Source organism: Channa argus, chromosome 7 (genome assembly GCF_033026475.1).
Source record: "Channa argus isolate prfri chromosome 7, Channa argus male v1.0, whole genome shotgun sequence".
Classification (NCBI taxonomy): domain Eukaryota; kingdom Metazoa; phylum Chordata; class Actinopteri; order Anabantiformes; family Channidae; genus Channa; species Channa argus.
In genome coordinates, this window is record NC_090203.1 from 7,803,040 (window position 1) to 7,822,593 (window position 19,554).

Consider the following 19,554-nt stretch of genomic DNA (forward strand, 5'->3'; position numbering starts at 1 on the left):
GCTTGTTATCTGGATGTGGCCATTTGTTTGTAAGAGAGGGATCCTTGGGAGAGGGACTTCAACTGGAAGTGGTAATGAAGTGGTGAACAGTCTTTTAGTTCCATATTTCCTCATCTGTTTTCATAGTGTTGACATCTCCTGAGAAACAGCAGCACACGTCAGTGTCTGTCTGTGTGTTGTTAACTACTCTTCTGAGTAGGTCTGCCTGTTTGGGTTTTAGACACTGAAGGTGAGGAATGTTTTGTCTGATAAATTGTATTGTCTAGACACTACTCACTTGTTCAAGATAGCGTTTATTCTAAATATGTGCGTTTAGAGTTTAGAATTTGGGATTGAGTCAAATGAGAAATGGAAATTTAAGTTGTATTGCCATGTTGGCATTAGAAGGTTAGGGGGAAAAACTTATTTTGCTCATAAGCATTTTTTGTATCTTCTTTGTCATTATTGCCTACTATTCTAGGCAATAATATTCCTGTGTTAGACCATTGTTTTGATAAGCTTCACAGAGACTTGTTAAATGCCGTATGTGTGTCTGCTCCAATGCCCTGTGTATAGCCTATGATGTCACTTGAAGACTGGGCTTGGCTGCTAAAAACCTCACAGTACAAAGTCAGCTCACAGATATGAGTGCTTTGTTTTAAACAATTGGCTGCAAATGTAATTGAAAGGATACTTGCATTGTTTTAACATTGTCCTGCTTGGCCAGTTTTGCTAATGAAATATTGCGAAAATACACAATTATTGAAAATAGTTTTAGTTAAATGTACAATGTCCCGTATCTTACATACTTTCAAGCAAGAAATTAAAACCAGCTGCTTGTGAGTGAGTTTAATTGTAATTTCCATGGAATAATAACCTGCATCCACATGGCTCTGTTGCACAAGCTCACATGCACATTTATTCTATTTACACTGATATTCTTCACATGCTCAGAGTAATCACAATGCTGCAACGTAACACCACACGCAGCAGCTGTCAGCTCAAACTCATTGCTTGTTACAGATAATTGAAAGTAATGTGAGTGCAACAGCATGGGTCACCTTTATTCTAATACGCTTTATAACACAATAGCATTAGGATTGCCAAGCTAATGGGAAGCAAATGGTTCGCTTTCAGAAGATATAAACAGCAGCCATGTCACTATCAGCTGGATCCTGTAGGGGAATGTGTCTATTTACAATGGAGAGGGTGAACAGTCGAGGTTTTAGTGTTTTCTAATTGTTCACACTGACAATGTAGTATTTGTGCTCTTGATTAACTTTTCCTGAAATTCAATGTATTTTTTCTTAATGAGGTGGAATTTGGAGAATATAAAACAGTAATATTTTTGTTGTCTTTGTTTTTCTCAGCTCTCCCTTTGCTACTCTGGAGGTGGGGCTAAGCCACTGATAAATGAGGCAAATAATGGGAACTTCTATCAAGGGGATTTTACTTGGGTCTGGGGGATTTAGGACATCACACTGGGAGGCCTAGAACCTCAGGGATTACTGAGCTCACCCTCTTCGGCTCCCATGGGTCGGGTCCTGGACTCCACCTGTGCCAACATGCATTGGGAGAGCTAAATCTGAGCATTTCTTGCAGGGTTTTTAAAAAATTCAGCAGTGGGGTTGCTGCATGAGTCACATGTCTGCACTGAGGAGTATTTTATAACGTTAACTAACAAGCTGGCTGCCGTGCTTGTCTTACTGACATCTGTATAAAACATGCACTCATATGTTTAAATGCCTGCAGGTCCTCACACATACATGTATTATATGCATGCATAAATCAGGGCCATCATCCCCATTATTTCCTTGATCTGTTGGTAAACAAGTCTGCACTCCATATAGTGTCAGTGCAGTAAAAGTGTGCAACATTATCACAATAACAGACACATGAGATTATGAGCACATTCTTAGCACTCCTCTAAATGTTGATGATACTTCAATGTGTTGGAATTTTGACCTGTATATAAATCAGAAAACCTTAGAAGGCTGACATAAGAAGCAATCATTTAGATGCCGACTTAGTTTAGGAAATAGGTTTTGCTACATCTTTCTCAAGAGGTTTTGTTATCTTTATAACCCTTAGGGAGAGAAAGGCATAATCTTCAAAGCAATTAACTGGAAGTTTATATATTGTCACTTTATCTCTTCTATTCCAGTCTGCCACATTTTAGAAAAAGAATAGTTTGTAAGGTGCAGCTAGTTTTACAGGATCGAAGGCTGCAATAGTTACAGCTGGGCAGAAATATTCCCTCATCAATTCTACAGGCTATAGAATTAATCCTGGCTCTAATCCAGGCAGTTGAATTAAAACAACTAATCTCAATGAATGTGTATGTATAGAGAACATGTAAAAGCACGTGTCTTTGTATATGTGTCACAAAGCTTCTCGGAAGGTTGACCTCAAGAGCTTTCACCCTTTATCTCTGCTCTGCTTAAATCACTGAATAACATTTATTCATATTACTCTGAATAATTTCTTGAGATTGGAGTGATTCTGTGACTTTTTGAGTATTATTAAAGCTTTTCAACAGTGTCAGGGAAAATACATAGAATAAGAAAATACTTCTTTTTGTGTTCCTGACAACTAGTGACTATCATAACATCAGCTACACACATCCATGTTCTCGACAGGAAGAATTCTGACGATTGGTTACACTGTAACTTTCATGTCCTATTATTATGTGGAAATTTTTATTTGCCTTATAATTGATACTTTAACAAAATACCATCAAAATGAATTCGCATTTTCATATTTTTTGAAGTACCAGTTAGCAAATGTTTGCATATTAACATGCAAAACTAAGATGGTGACCTTCAGAATGTTTGCATCTTTCTATCCTATGTAGTGCTTTGCTGATTCTTTCTTACAAACATAAATTAATTCTCTTTTGTGCTACTTAAGGGGCACCTTGTATGATGACTAACCACTATGACGGCTGGTTTCCACTGCTCAGTTTAACTTCCCTGAAAACTCATTACAAATAGTATTAGGGTTCAAACTGAGGCATTTCCACCATTTTATTTCTGCCTCTGCTGCCCCCCCCTCTTCTTCCTTCATCATCAGTTGTCATGGAAATGAAAGCACAGGGAGGGGGACGTCTATTATTGAAGCGGTAGTGGGATTGGTAGTGGGTTGGGAGCTGGTTATAGTGAAATGGAGCGATTCATGCACTCATAAACAGAGAGTGCGCTGGAGCAGAATGGAGGTGGAGGGGCTAGAGGAGAAAGAGACGATGAAAAGAGAGGGGCCCTGGGGGTAAGTGGAGAGAGGAGCCAACTCCACGTGTTTTGGCCCTGCTTCTAACTGATAGCATGTTTTAGGCTATTACGTCATGGTCTGCCAGGCTCTCTGCTGTTTGAGACACAGTGCTGCAGAATCACATTCCTCCTGAAAGACTGGCAAAATGAGCCCCTGATAATGCAACCTGTTGATGAACAGGTCAGGAAAAACTGTTCATGGAAAAGCAAGAGGCGTCTATGAGCAGCGGTGGGCTGTGTTCATGTCATTTAACCTTAAAATGAACAAATCCATAAATATAAAATGATTCTGTGATTTATTATTTGACATCGTGGGTTAAAGTAAAGTGTTACAAGACTTTTATTTAGGCTAACAGGGAAAAAGAGAATTTATAGGAGTACAAAACTATGTTGACCTAAACTCAGCTTCATTAGAAGCACCATCCAGCCTGTGAAATAATTATATAATGTTTAATATGGTTCTGGAGGAATGCTTTGCAATGTTTGAAGTTGGAAACCTTTTTTGGAGCTTCTCCCACACTAGAAACTAGAATTATTATTATTTATGATCATTGTTGAAGTCCTCAGCTTGATGGGAATGCATATTACTTACGTTTTGGATCATGGACATTAAGCCATTTTGATAATTAGCATTTATTTATCCACAACACTGCACAGTGAAGGTGCAGGTTCAAAGATGCTATATTTAAAAAATGCAAATTACATGACTTTAAATATAAAAGACCTCCTAACTGAAGTCTAAACTCCAGCCCACAATGAGAAACAGACTAAATTCAGATGATGAAGACCAAACAGTGCTCTTTTTTCCCCCAAGCACCCCAGAGAGAAACAGAAAGAAGCAGACAACTCTCCCACAATCTGTCTCTCCCTACCTCTCAGCTTGCAATTACACACATTTTCCCAGGATGGCATATGATGTAGTGCCTGGTTAAATCACACTTCAGGAAACAAAAGACAACGTGGCTGTAAATTATATGAATCCACGGCCCCCCACAGGTGCTGGTGACCTTTGATCCTAATAAATGGAAACTGCAATGAGAAAACAAAAAATACAATACATGTTTTAAATCAGAAAGCAAACAACCTCAACTTTAGTGATGACTGATGAAATGTAATAACAGTGTCTTACTTATAGATCATGCACATACAAATAAGCATATGTCAGTAGCAACTAATTAGCCTCATAACCACCATTTTCTTATCCCACGCCACCCCTATTGGTAAAAGTGCTACTATTTGCTTAAGGCATAGATATGGTATGTAGTAGTCCATAACATTGACCGGGTTTACGCTCTCATTCTGATCATTCCTGCTATTGTTATTTCATTCAGTCTTGTAGAATGACGGTTATCTTTGCCGTTCACAGTAGCTAATCTCTACACTGACCAGCTGCAGTGATGTTTTGTCTTTGTAATAAGAAGTGCAGGAGATTAGGAGCTCTTTCTTTGGTAAATGTTTTTGTAGATGGTGACCTGTTCATGTTTTATGGAAAGAAGTTATTTCACCTATGGCTAGAAGCCTTATTTCTGTAATTTAGTTGCCAACTTTTTGGATTCAATTGCTAATTCAATTTTGTATCTATTTAGCCAGGTTGGCAGTGTAACTGAAATATTGAAACACATACTGGACAAATTGTTGTGAGATTTTGTATGGTCCCCTGATGATAAACCTGCTGACGCAGGGCTGTGCCGAAGTACAGCACCTGCTTTGTCTAAGTACAGTGTTTCAGAGCCTTTAGAATGGTCGCAGACCTGTTGATAAATTATATGAGTCTGAATGAGTATGAATTATATGAGTATGATAAATGGCTGAAACTTACGCTGCTATGTCCACCAATACAGCCTTTCTAAAATGGCCCTTGTGACTGTTTAGAATAGAACTAACTTTGCAGTATCACTAATAGAAGCAGAGGTGCAGAGGAAGAGGCACACTGAGCTTCAGAAAGCCACCTTTCCACAGATATGCCACATCAGCAGCTCTGTTTTCCCCTACAGTATTGGTTGTCCCATTTAACTCCCAGTCTTCTGTGGTAACTTTGAGGTGCTCATAATGATTGTGTGCGTGTGTGTGTATTTCTTTGCAGAGGTTTGTGTGTGTTAAATGAGGAGTGCAGCTGCAGCACCAAAATCAAGAAGTCCTTTCGTAAGCAGTCAGAGACCCTCACTTCCTGTGTGCACTGAGATCACACTAGTGGTTTGAGTAATGGAGATGACACAGATTCACAGGTTACTTAAAGAACTTCAAACCAATCACAAAATTTGAGAGGCTAGAATGCACTTACATTAGTTATTATTTCAGCCTGTGGAAGGACATGCATCACATCACTACTTCTATCCCCAGCCCTTTCATTTTCCTATCAAACTCCTGGCTCCCGTACACTGAGCACTGTATAGTAACGATTCATTTGTAACACTGGCACACGTTCTTAAAAAGGGAAGATTACCTTGTTTGTGATAAGGTATAAAGCATCCAAAAAAGCAAAAACCCATTTAAATTAGTAAAAACTGTTACATGGCTTTTGTCACACCTAACTCAATAAATCTTTGTTACAAGTAGATATTTTCAATTTTACATTTCTCGATTATACCGATTCTTTGTGTGCCTACAGGTGTTAGCTGGTGCATATGTGTTAGCTTGTGATCCTTGGTATAGAAACGAGAATGAAAGTGTGAAAGGAATGGAGGGTAACAGCACATGGACTAAAGAATCAGCACAACAGATGCTGAGCACATAAAATTTTTATTCTTACATTTTTTTATTTAATATTTATAGTGCAAAATCCAAAACAGTGAGATAAAAAAAAGCATTTTTTTGCCCCCAAATTAAAAATTTCACTATTTATTCTTTATATTTGCACATTAGATTATTGTTTAACAAGCTGCAGTCATCTTATCTGCCACAACTTTGCCTTCTTCTTGCCATGTATTGTTTGCTTATATGATTCAATTTTTTCGAAATGTTGAGGTGACTTTGTACGATAATGACATGAAAGAGCTTCATAAAGGTAAATCAATCTGTTTTGCTTCTACTAGAAGCAAACGTGGTGATATATTACTTATATGGATACATTAAGCCGGGTGCATTCTAATATGCTCCAGAAGTTTCCAGAGATTTGGTTGCGGTGTGAAACCACTGCTTTTCATTGTCTTTCAATATGTTTCATCAGCAGTTAAGGGCATTTCCTGATCTACTTAAAACCTTAGTGGAACAGAGTTTTCCAGTGAGATACCACACTTATCTGTGATTGAATTACAACTGGTTTAATCAGCAGTTGTTGTGTGAATTAATCATAGACAACGAGAAGACTGTTATTATGAGCACTAGGAGACTTTCAGACATTCACATTAAACAGTTAAATCTCTTAGTTTTATTTCAGCAAACACACACACACACACACACATTTCAGCACACCCAACCCCCATCTCCTTCAACATCCCCCACTTTCCAGTTGCAGTGACAGGTGGCTCTTGGGGGTTTGGACAACTCAACAGCTGCACAAAAGAGTCCTACTGGGGTCCTTTTGATGGGGGGATCCCTCTCAAGCGTGCCGATCAGCCCCTGGCCCAGCCCCCACCTTGGCAGATGCTCTGCGATCCACAGGTGGTAGATGAGGGGCCACTCGGGTATTCTTGAAACTGTTACGTAACAAAGGTGGATTTTAGGTAACTACTTTGAAACTGGTATGTGTGAATATGGATCTACTTTGGGTAGATTAACTTGTTTAGCACATCCTCATTTACATTACACATCGAAAACAGCAAACAAACTCAGGAAAGTCTAGTTTTCATTTAAACATATTATGGTTAAATTCAAATAAAAGGAGTGCTAAACATGACAAAGAGGCAGGAGAACTATACATTCCATTTTACTGTCTCAGGAACAATGGAGCAAATGTTTTTGATACTAAACAGAACTGTCTTGCCTGCTGAAGAGCCTGAACACCAACAAACTGAGTAAAAATATTTTGGGAGGTTGCAATATTAAGTGTGTAAACTTACTTTTTGGAACCTCTCTTATTACCCCCCTAGTTTAAGGTGGCAGAGCTGCAGTTCTTAACTAGATAAACTTAGATTGAATTAAATTTTTAACAATGCATATTAATTCCGCAAAACAAATAAAATGTCTTATGTTGTTTTCTCAACAAAAACATTTGAAAACGTGATGCGTGCATAGTTTTGTTCACTGCAATCTTAAAGCAATTTCAGGTTAGAACTATTTGTTTATTAGTTTGCCATCATGTTGATGGATCTATTTACAGTATATTTCACCTAAATAATAACAAAAAATAAAAATACAGATGCTATACAGGAATGTTTGCAGAGTTGAATGTTTAATATGAACTGTGAACTCCATGTGTGAGCGTTGGGGTTTTGTGAAAGGGCGGAATCAATCTGGTTGGAGGTGATTTTTTTTGTGTGTGTACCTAGAGACATTTATTTTTCTTTCTAATTGGTGCCAAAAAAATAGAATAAGGTTGCACTGGAACTTATCCATCGAAGTATTTGGCTTTCATAACCGCACACAATGTATTATTTAACGAAAAATAGCAAACGTAACGGTCGCACCCCCTGTTGACAATGGTACAGTCCCATCCTGAGGCCAGCGAGAGACCATCCGCACGAGCGGAACTTCAGCTGCGGCGTGTCGGAGAGCGAGAAAGTTCCTCGCTGCTCCTCCTCTGCTTTCAGTCTCCTCCAAGTCCTTCTCTCATTGTGGACCAGCCGCAGCCACCTGTGCCTCCGCGAACAGCCTGGTTCTGGCCGGGTTGAGATCTTTTGTCCCATTTTCCCGGCTCCAGGAGGGTTTTGCTGCCCAGTTCGTTGAAAACATCGGGAGCAACTGGACCAAGTTTCTCCCCCCCTCTCGTTGTGCCTAAGGAATGAGAGGAGCGCCGGGGAGGACGAGCCGAAACTCGCATGTTTGAATGAACAAAAGGACAGAAAACAAGAAAAGAGCTTTCGAAATGGAGGAAAACACTCCACAAGGAGCAACATGTAAGTCTGTATTCACTGTAGTCCAGGCTCCAGTAACACGTTTCTCTTTAAAATCCCAATGCTGTGTCATTCATGTGATTTTTCACGTTGTGATGACCTCTCAAGGATTTCAAATGTCTCGTTAGTGTCAACTTTCTAGTTGTCTCAACCTGTGAGAGACTAAGAAACCGTGTTGCAATTTAGGTAAAGCTACAGTGCGCTTCGTCAGGATGCACTGATGAAGTATGAATAATCCATTAGGGGGTGCGGATATGGGCTACTGTCCACACATCATAAAGATAACACAGCCGCGTTGTTGTCCACAACCTGAACACTCTGTGTGTGTGTGTGTGATTAAAAAGAGGGGACTGATCAGTGTGCAGATCATTTCGGGGTTAAAAATGTGTGTCGTCTCTTCTTTAGGACAAACCTCAGCCATCAGGGTGATAATAACACAATTTGTGCTAGATGAGGTAATCTCACCAGTCCCATCCCATCCCCCTCCTTATGTTATGTTTAGCTCACTACTAACATGATGCAGGCTTAAGCAGTCTGGCGTCCTGTTCCTATCCATTCTTTGCTGCTGCTCGAAGAGAGGAGGCTTTCCGAATAGAGGTAATAGTTGTTGGTGCACAGGTGCAAGTCATGCTCATTTTCCACTGGTGCAGAGATGCACCAATAAAGTCCTGAAATCAAGAAAATCTTTAATGAGATCAGCTCAGGGCCAAAGTGCAGGCAAAGGAATCTGCCTCACAGTCTGGCCAGATCCAGCTTACAGATTTATATGTGCAATTTAAAGTGAGTGTCATCCAGTGATCATGCAGTTCAAGGCCCGTGTCATTCTTACTCAGGCATAACAAATGTCTCACTTTGAGACAGCATGAAATACCCACTTTGGAAAGCTGCCAGTAGGAAGTTGGCCTCCAGATTTGGTATAATGGTTGAATCTCCATGCTAGAGTTTTGTATACTGACATGTTGCCTGCTTCTGAAAATAAAAGGGGACTCACAATGTGACCTCCTCCTTCTAACAACACAAAACTTCCTTCCTGCTGACATGGGGGGGCTTCATGGAGGGAGTTCAGATTGTTTTGGCTTTGCATCAGGCAGGAGGGGAATTGTGCTCCACCCTGATTGTGGGAATCTTGACTGTATGGTACATTGTTGTGTCTTTAAACAGCCATGGTTTACATTTTGTATTTATAACAATAAAAATGGATATGGATGTCATCATAGGCAAAAGCTAAGACATACAAGTGTGATGCACACTGTGTCAGCCTGACTGTTTTACTTTTCATGCTTCCAGATGGTGATCCAAAGTTGTTTTTCCAGCTTGCTCTGGTATGTTATGGTCTTTTACTCTGTGAGCGTGTGTTTGTCACACCTGCACAGGTGTATCAGATATGGATGACGTTCTCAATCTCATTTAAAATCGCAATGTTGTTCTTTAGAAGGGTTTTACTTTTATGGTGAAACTGTGTTATGAATAGACAGGGGGAGCACAGTGATTACCATAACTGTGACAAAACTGCTGCATCAGCTCACTACTGTGTGTTGCAATCAGTGAACATCCCACCTGGGCACAGCAAGGCAACTGTCTCATTCTGTTGTTGAAATATATAGGCACTAAAGAAAGCTCACTTGATCTGTCTCGGTTGTGAACCAGATGTTCTTGCCGGGGAACTGTGGAGAGCCCAGGCCTAGCATTTTGAAGGTCTGCTGTCTGGAATTTGTTTTAGATCTCCTAATCCCTCTTTAACTTATGCAGAGTTTCACTCTCTGCAGTCTCTGCTCTCACAGTCCCTGACAGTACAGTATTTTCTCATTCATTTTTAATCTCTGTACAGCTAAGCTATGACCAGCAAAGATGAATAGAAATGTTTATTTTCCTTTATGATTAGCTTTTTCTAGCATCATGATATTAGGTTTTAACTAAAAAACACAAGCTGCTTCACTTTGCAGACTAGGAGACAGATCATGTGTAGTCCTTGTCTGTTCAGTGATATGGGAGAATCCACGCGTTTGGCTGTCAAGCCTGTAGTGAACAGGATCAGTTGACTACACATCTTCAGCTGCAGGAGATTTTATGTAATTGGGGAATATGTGCATATGTGTCCCATTTGAGGTGACAGCTGCTTTAGTGTCTTTGTAAATGAGCAGGACGCGATTGGCCCGCCAAGATTCACTGCCTAATAATGTATCCTGATAAATACAGGAGAGCTTCTACGGTTAACTGTCAGCAACGTAGAATAACACAAAAATAGGATTGTATATTTGTGAATATGAGCATAGTTATTTACCTCCATGGTTGTATTTTTGAGAGTGCAGTAATATTGCATGCTACTTCAACTCTATAGATATTACTGCATATGTCAACCAACATTACAATCAGTTTTATTGGCCAATTATCTTTGTGTCTACAAGTTTCAACTACAGTTTCTAGTGGCTCTCACGGTACTCCCAGTATTCTTGGTTATGCCAGCATTTTGTCTTGCTGTCTTGTGGGCTGGACATTTGAAGTGCAGTGAAATTGAAAATCCATACCAGAGAAAGACTAGCATGGCACAACCCTACCTAGCCTATGCTGTTGTTAAATTATATTTGTGTCCAATGTATTACTGGAGGTGCAGACAAAAGAGACCAACCTATGTGTGGGTTTTATCCTGCATAAAAAAAAAAATGTGTATATATGACCATAAACAGAGATCATTTTGACAGTCAGTTGTTTGTTTTCTGGCGTATTAATCCTCGCCCTCTTTCAGATAAAATCACAAACTGCTTGTGTGGTTAAAAGGATTAGAGTAGCAAACTGCAAATTATTACACTACACCACATCGTCTTTCATAAGACACGTTTTTTCTTTTGGTGTGTAGAATAATTGATTATTCCTCTAAACTTATGTTCATGAAAGAGTCTGGGGGCTTCCCAGTGTTCACGTGTTCAGATATGTTCAAAGTCCACATTCAGCTAGTTTTGTTTTAGAAGGCTGAGCCCTGTTCCTACAGGATTTAGGAGACGAGAAATGAACAGAAACATCTGAGTCACAAAGACCTGACTGAAGTCACGCCAGCACTGTGGTGTTGAGGTCTGCTTTTGAAACAACAGAGCAGTTTTTAGACTGTGACACATTCTCAGCTGTTTTGGCTCCTATGTAGTCTGTAAGGCTGGATTTAAAACCCTAACCAGTGTTAGACAGTTGAGTTACAGCTTTAAGAGTGTTCACGTCATACTAGTTTGAACAGTGTCGGAATTGAATTCTTTTCAACCCCCACCCCATTTTTAACAAGCACTGCTTTACAATGATTGGTCTACAGTTTCTTTACTATTCACCTAACAAGGATGTACTGAGTGGTTGTTTATTCGCAAGTTAAATTGTAAACCTGCAAAGTCATGGTTTTATTCAGATCCAATAATTTGGTATATGGAGCTAAAATTGTTTTCAAACACTAGTGTTGTGAACCTAATAGTTTAAGTATGGTCGTATTCCCTTTGTGCTAATGAGGAGAGGGGAGGTGTTTTCACAAGGGATGAACTGCTTTTACCAGAGATCCACTCCCCATTTAGAGGAGGCATCATATCTGTGCTGGTCCACTCTCTTCGCACCAGCGCCCAGATGGTGTAGTTCACCCTGCTGAGAGAGTGACTGTCAAGGGTCTCATAGGGGAACGGAGGTGAAAATCTAACCCAGGAAAATCTAATTGTGTAGAAATCCTTGCTATTAATCTGCACTCAAAATGTGCAAATTCTTTGTTTTGAGTATTCTACTAGGAAATTTAGAATACTGCTACTGAAAGCAGTTCATTACATGTTTGCTGTAAAGATCAGTTAAAAGACACAACTAATTGAGATTGTTTTATGTAAAGTTATTGAATTTTGACATCTTGACAAATGCAGTGTTTAATGTAAAAACATGGACTATGTTAGGATTAGACTTGAATATGCCTACCCATGATCATTTAACCTGTTTCTTTTTAATTCCCTTGGAAGGTCAAGTACCACTGTGACCTTTTGGACATTCTCAGTTAATATATAATTTGCCTTTGCCTTTTTTGATAGTTAAATCATAAATCTATTATATCCCCATCAAGATATAGACTGTAGTAATTCACTGACTTTGCGTAGTTTCTTTAGTCTGATTTCATTCACACCTCATTCAAAAATCTGTGGGTCTAAAGTTGTAGTAAACGATCTGAGCCAAACGCATATCTCATTTAACCCAGAACTGGGCTTTGGAAAATATGGCTTTATGATGTATCCACCTCTAGAGCTACTTTGGTCTTTTGCTTGTAACAAGACCCTTTTCATATAAAATATAGTTGAGCATCCTGAGAGCTATGACATGTCAAAGACCAGCTGTGATTACTTTGAGTTAAAAGACTACAAAGCTGCTAGATGAGCTGATATTGTTTGGTTGGTAATTAGTAGGTGTGCTAAAAAATGTATGTTGCAGCATAGAGGAAGATAATTTGTTGAAGGCCAACATAATTCATTTGCAGCCAGTCCAAACTGTAAAATAGCGTTAAAATAATTATTCACCAAAAAAAAAAAATAGAATTTCCTGATGATAAATAGGATTCTACTGTAAACAGAGAAAACAGAAGGGCAAAGCAAAGGTTTTTGAAATTACTGGACCAAGTAAAAATCAGGCAAGTTTATTTGCCAAACTCGAATACAATTCCAAGTTCTCTAAAACCATCACATACAAAATCCGGTATAAGACAAAAGAAACAAGTCAGGTTAGTCCTAAGTTTCCTTCTAAATGTCCTTTCTGTCTTCAGTCTTGACTTTGACACACATTATGAAGGCTGATGCTGCAATGCTGCAGCCCAAATGTATTATTAGTTTGTACTGCTTTTCTTTGCTAGTGCACTAGAAGAAAGACAAAGGGAGGGAAGTCTTATTTTGCACAGTGCTGCTTGCTCCTACCTTCTCCATCAAATCTGAAAATATCCCAGACGAGACTGTTCTCTGCTCTGTGGTTGTTTGAAAGTTCCAGTCACCAGACCTATTTGCTAATATTAGACCTGGTTCAGTTTAAGGACGTGCTTCTTCTACTGTAAATACATCATGATATCCCTAAAAACCCTTGGCAGGTGTACTGTATGCCAGATGCAACCCTTCTTTTGGAACCTATATTTTTTTAGGGACAGTTAAACCTTTTCACTAGGATAGTAGAGGGGATTGGACATTTGGCTATTCTTGGTTACCTGTGTTTATCAAATCTATGATTGGACCGTGTTGGCAGCAGTGAGGTTCTTGGTTTTAGAGTGGGGAGACAAAAATCCAGTTAATGATAACTGTTGGTTGTAATTGTATGTTAAACACTGAAGATTACAGCTTGCTGCTTAACTTTTGCTTTAGCTAATGTTTACAAAAATAACCATATTTGAACAAGATGACAAACTCTGACTGTAAGTCTTCTCAGACAAGAACACACACAGTCACAACTCTTTCCAATTGTCAGCAATATCTCACCAGCTGTATTAACTATACATATTTACTGATTGATTAGTGAGATGCTTCCTTAGTACAGAGAGATCACTCCATACTCTCCACTCTGTTTTCACCAAATGTATAAATGAAAAATGGAAAGTTACCCAAGACTCTGAAAAAGTCATAAGGGATTACAAATGACTGAGGTCTTTGTAGTGGCATTAATGAACAGTTGGCCATGGTTTAGTGATTATCTGGCTAACAACACACCTCTGTAGTGCATCTATTTCAAACCTAATATGAATATTTTTATTCACATTACGTTTTATTGACAGGCATGAGTTTCCTGCTAGTCATGCTGTAGCGACTTTACCTTCCACCCAAACAATTTACCAATCAATAGGAATATTAGTTCGAATTCTTAACCATTGTGGCCTTGAAGGCTTAGTGGAGCACTATCTTTATTTTCAAAATAAAGTTGGTATAATTTTTTTTTTAATTTTTAACTTACACCAGAAGCTAAATTACATAAAATCAAACACTTTAAAAACTAGTATGAATGTTCTGACTTAAAAAGTTCCTTGAATGGGACGCAGGACCTGGGAAGAGATAAATGAGGTCCCTAAGGATGAGATCACTTGCCAACCCCCAAAAGGGACATGCAGCCGGTTGCCTGGAGCAACTAGCTGGCATGCCAATATATACAGCTTCTGGTTATGAATGAAAGCCAGTACTGTCCAAAAATGTAACCTTTCCTTTTTTCTCATTAAGAAAATCTTGAGTTTGGCAGTTTTTGACACTTGTTTGCCACCACTATTTGGGGTACTTATCCATTTGTGTTGAAGCACTCCGTTATGTTGGACCTTGCATCTGCTGCTGCAGTGGCAGCAGATGCAAGGTCCCAATGGAGCTGCTGCTAGTTTAGATAAGCAGAGTCTTTCACCAGTGAAGTGGCTTGGGTACGTACACAGGTGCAGGAGAGAACAGTAAAGAGCAGCAACTAAATGCTAGGCATTGTCCTAGGCCTAGGCCAGGTGATGGGATAAAAGCTGTTGCAGTCAAAGGCAGAGACATCAGTATTCACTGGCTCATGGGCATGTCATGAAGGAATCCTGTCTTTTGATTTTTTTTTTTTTTACTGCACTTGATTGATATGCAGAACCACTTTTGTATTTATAGGCAGGCATCAGCTGTAACCTGATTCATTTTAATCATTCTTTATTCTGTACTTTAGTCTAGGGCTGAAAAAGTGGGATTTGAAAAGGTAACAAATCAAAACTTATTTTATAATCAGTTGTTTTCAAGCAACAATGTCAAACATTATTTGAAGTGCTACTGTATTCACATTTTGGAGACCAAAGTGTGCATATTAAACATCACTAAGAGCAAGTAAATAGTAAAAACAATCCCGGTAGCATTTAAGTGCAGTCACATATATACTTATTATTTAAAGTTTTTCACAGTTCCCATTTAAAAAAAAAAAAAAGTACTCCTTAATGCTAAGCACATCCAATGAAAACTTGGGCTCTAAACACACACATGCAGGGCCCGGTCTGGCGTGAAGCCAGTGCTTGTTGTTTACACTGTGCTTCCTGTGTCTGCCCCCCCCCCCCCTTGTCCGCTTACATCACCCTATTTGGTGCTAGAGGGACAAAACGGGGTGAAGGGTTGACAGGTTAGGGGGTAAGCGATGAGGTAGTGCACTAGTTCCTGGCCCATCCCAAATGATATGCAGATCCATTTTCTGTGTTTCCAGAGTTCCTCTTTTTTTGTTTGCTGTCTTTTCTCCCCTTTTGACTCATTTGATTTTGTGAGTCTCAATACTGCTTCCTTTCCTCCTGTTTGCCTCTTTTAAATTTTTTAGGGTGTAAATGCAGGAGACTGTCCTGCATTTACACCCAGTTTAACATGTTTTTTGTAATAGATTATGTGTATTTACATTGCATATCTATTGTGTATTACTGAAATATAAAAGTTAAAGTTCTTTTGCTGGTCTGACAGTGTGGTAGCTCCTTTTCTTATCTGTGAGATAGAAAGAGCTGCATTTATAAGTACAGCTCTTGGTTTCATAAATATTCCATGTCTTGCCCTATATTTTTTTACTCTGTACAGTATGTTGGCAAGATATTTGCCACACTGTGTGTTGCATTAAAGAAGAGCAGCAGTTGTAAAGTGTGTTCATTATGACTAACCTTTAACATGTCATCAAGAACATTTTAAAGCCGACCATGATTTCTATGTATTTTCTTCAAATTGGGAATATCTGCTTGTTTTTCCTCTTGCTTCTTACAGCTCGTCTCAACCAAAAGTATCTTTCCTTAAGCTGTTAATGAACAAACGGTGTCATAACAATATGCTGTCATAGTTTGCCGATGCTGTCATACAGTGAGTCATGTGTTTTGACCTGATGAAGAGGAAAAATGCTTTTCTTACCCTGATATACAGGACCCATATAGGTAGATAAACTAGTAGAGAAATAACAACTTGCTATGTTGTCTGAAGGTTGTGGTTAGTTAGTGTAGCTCTGTGTTACATCTTAAAGCCTGGATAGCTGTGTGGAAATCAAAAAACTTTTATAATGTCTGCATATACTTTTCCATGGACAAATCCCCTCTTACCTCTCCTTTTGCTTTAGATACGTTTATTTAAAAATGCTTAGGTTTTACAACTAAATATCCACACTCCACACTATTGATCTTGACATACAGAAACAAAACTGGAAGGGCTCCTATGCTCTGCAGTTCTGGAGATGACGGTCTAATTAATGGCACTGGGGCAGCACTACATGAAGAAGCAAGCTTTGTAGTGTGAGTATTTATAACCTGCTCTATCAAAATATTACACTGTGAAATAGGATTTCTGCTAAATCACATTATGTGTGGCAGTATTACCAGTTGTCCCAGTTTTAACTTGGCTCTTTACTAACAGCAGTGCCAGCCAAACTGTAAAATAAAACTCGTTTGTAATTGTACTGTGAGTAAATGTACAATAAGCCTTTCAGAGATTGTGCTACATTTTTCCAAACTATCATTTGAAGTTGTACATATTTTGTGTAGTCTGTCATACTGGGAAATGGCATGGAGTCTTTGCTAATTACCTGCTGATTCCCAACCTGCCATTCTGCTCCCACACTGTGCTTATGCATGCATGCATACACCTACCCCTGCATGGGGTTCCTTTAACAGTTCGTCTGACTTTAACAGATATCTTATTCAATTATTTTACTTTTGCATATGAAAGATTTGCAGCTAGACAATCCCATAAGAGGACATGAAGGGACCAATTGGCTGGTGCAGGATCATGGTGTGATGTCCAAGCGGTTATTAGTGCACTGCATGCCCCAACTCTGACCCATTTCGCAGGATTTCATAGTGCCCATTTAATACTTAATAGGAGGGTTAAACAAAGCCACAATGGCAGAACCGCATTACATTAAGATGCTCTAATGAACAATTTACTTTACATCACCATGTTGGTAAGACATTATGCTCATACTGTTAATAGTATTCTATCTATCTATCCATCTATCTATCTGAACGATTATAATATGGAAAAGATCCATGCCAACAACAAACCCCTAGGGGGAGGATGGACCAAACACAAATCTTTACATTTAGTCAGTGAACTTTTGAGTTGATCACCCGTCCTTCATCTTCATTTTAATCTTTCCTTTGGAAAAATTATGTAGGACAAATTGCTTTTATTATGAAGCTTATTGACCTGTTTGTTTTGTTTTTTAGAATGTGTGCAGCAATACTTGAAATTTAGCTCCCGTGCCTCCCATTTCTCTTGATCGTTGCTAAAATGTTTCTATACCTTGGCTGGTATCCACCTCTGGTCAATTAAATTCATTGGATATGATTTGGAAAGGCACACACCTCTCTTTAGAAGGCCACACAGCTGACAATGCACACTACTAACGGAGCAAAATCCATGAGGTCAAAGGAACTGCCTGTAGAGCTCAGTGACAGGATTATTACAAGGCATAGATCTGTGGAAGGCTACAAAAAATTTTGCTGCACTGCAGGCTCCCAAGAGCGTAGTGTGCATCAAGGGCCTCAACAATTCTGAAATGGAAGATGTTTGGCACAACTAGAACCTTTTCAGGAGCTGGTGATCAGGCCAAACTGAGCACTTGGGGAAGAAGGGTCTTACTAAGACAGGTGACCAAGAACACAGATGATCACTTTGACTGAGCTCCAGAGATCCTTTGCAAAGATGGGAAAGAGTTCCAGCAGGACAACCATCACTGCAGCACTACACCAATCTGAGCCTTATGGCTAGACAGAAGCCAAAAAAATTTAAAAACACGAACAGGGTCTGAAAACTTTCTGAATGTCTACCTCTCTATCTCTTTATATGCTGGAAAAATGTTGTCATTGCAAGTTTTGGCAATTATTACTTTGAAAATTCTCTTCAAAGCACCTCATGTGTGTCCCAATCTTGTTTGCTGTAAGGGGTCACTGGTCATTCTGTAGATAGGTTTCTAAATACACTACACATCACTGTGTCACGCTAGGACAGGCAAAAGGTTTCTGAATTTGAGTGATTCAGCTTAGCTGATTAACAGTTATTTTCATTATTGGTTAGTTAGTGTCATAGTATAGTAGTACAATACTTGTCTTATATTTTATACCCCTCTAGGTTGTCTATTGTACACTCTGTTCCTCCAGTTATCTGGTAGCCCAGACAGTTGAGTGCTGCATCAATCAGCCCTTGTTTCACTCCCTGGCTACACAGCAGCAGTCCTGCCTCAGCTCCATCCCATTTCTTCTCCTGAGAGCTTCAGGTTTCATTGGTATTCATTGTCAGGCCCACATACATACCAGAGTACATTACATTTACAGTCTCTCTTTCTTTGACAGTATACATCACAGTGATTGTATGAGAAGTCACCCAAAATCCAGTCATCCAGACAATTCTTAGTAGCTCCAGTTCCCAGGTGTATGTTAAAGTGCTTCCAGAGCATGAGGCAACACAGTACCTGTCTGTCAGTGCTACACTTACTGCGATCGCCTTTGGTACCCAACCTATGATATTTGCCCCTAGGGGTCTATGAGAAAAAGGCATAGGATGATACATTCAGAGACAAAGCAGATATAATTCATAAATTCTACTGAGTAGTCATATTGGTATAATGTAAAAATGTTGTAGTCATATGGTTGTTAACAGCAATATAATAAGTAATAAAAATAAGTTTCGCTCTGTCCTAAAATTCCACAGGAAACTCACAACAAGGTGAGAATAGAGGAGTATTCTTCCTCTACTTTCACTTCATCTCACTACCGTTACGCTTTCTTCCTTTCTCCTCTCACTGTCATTTGGCTGTGTTTGGCTGCTGTCCCGTTGCCATGCTGAGACCACGACAACGGACCCCTCTCAGTCAGAGCACAGTGCTGCCTGAGGAGTGCTTATTTAATAGTGGCATGCTTTGACAAAAGAAACACAATGTCTTGTCTCCCAGCTGAAGTCTTTCATAGATTTATACTGCTAGAATCTCTCTCTGCCCAATCAGACTTTGTCCAACTTGGGGTTATAAGTAACTGTCTCCATTTCCCAAACAGATGACTTAGCCTTTTTCTATGCCAAGAAGGACTCAGGCCTTTTTTGCTATAAGGCCTGATATTTAACTAAATACTAAGTGTCTGTACCTCTCAAGGATTTTATAATATCTCAATTTTACTGACATAGTGTTAGTTTGTATGGGGAACAAACTATATGGCCTTCTTAGTTGTCATGGCTTGAGAAGCATTCAGTTGCATATTCTATACAAAGTCATAATCAGTTGTCTTTAAAGTTGCATGACATTAGTTATGCTCTTTATTGGTACTCTCCCTTCTTTGCAAACTGTTGAATAGCACAGCATTTGTATAGTAAATCTTCAGTGCACTCAGTGCTTCAGTG

The 19,554-nt window shown here is 39.2% G+C and overlaps 1 protein-coding gene across 9 annotated transcripts in view; it reads left to right on the plus strand.

The window, feature by feature from the left end:
- The first annotated feature begins 7,862 nt into the window (after positions 1–7,862).
- The window catches only part of map7d1a (MAP7 domain containing 1a), a 32,689-nt gene continuing 20,997 nt past the window's right edge, over positions 7,863–19,554 (plus strand). For 4 of the 9 annotated variants that reach the window (XM_067510582.1, XM_067510590.1, XM_067510586.1 and 1 more), the window contains exon 1: positions 7,864–8,239. In XM_067510582.1, coding sequence (XP_067366683.1) covers positions 8,170–8,239 — 70 coding nt within the window. In that variant the 5' untranslated portion in view covers positions 7,864–8,169. Of the gene's footprint in view, positions 8,240–16,370; positions 16,458–19,554 lie in introns of those variants that run through there. The other 5 variants (XM_067510585.1, XM_067510589.1, XM_067510588.1 and 2 more) reach the window with 3 other exon arrangements.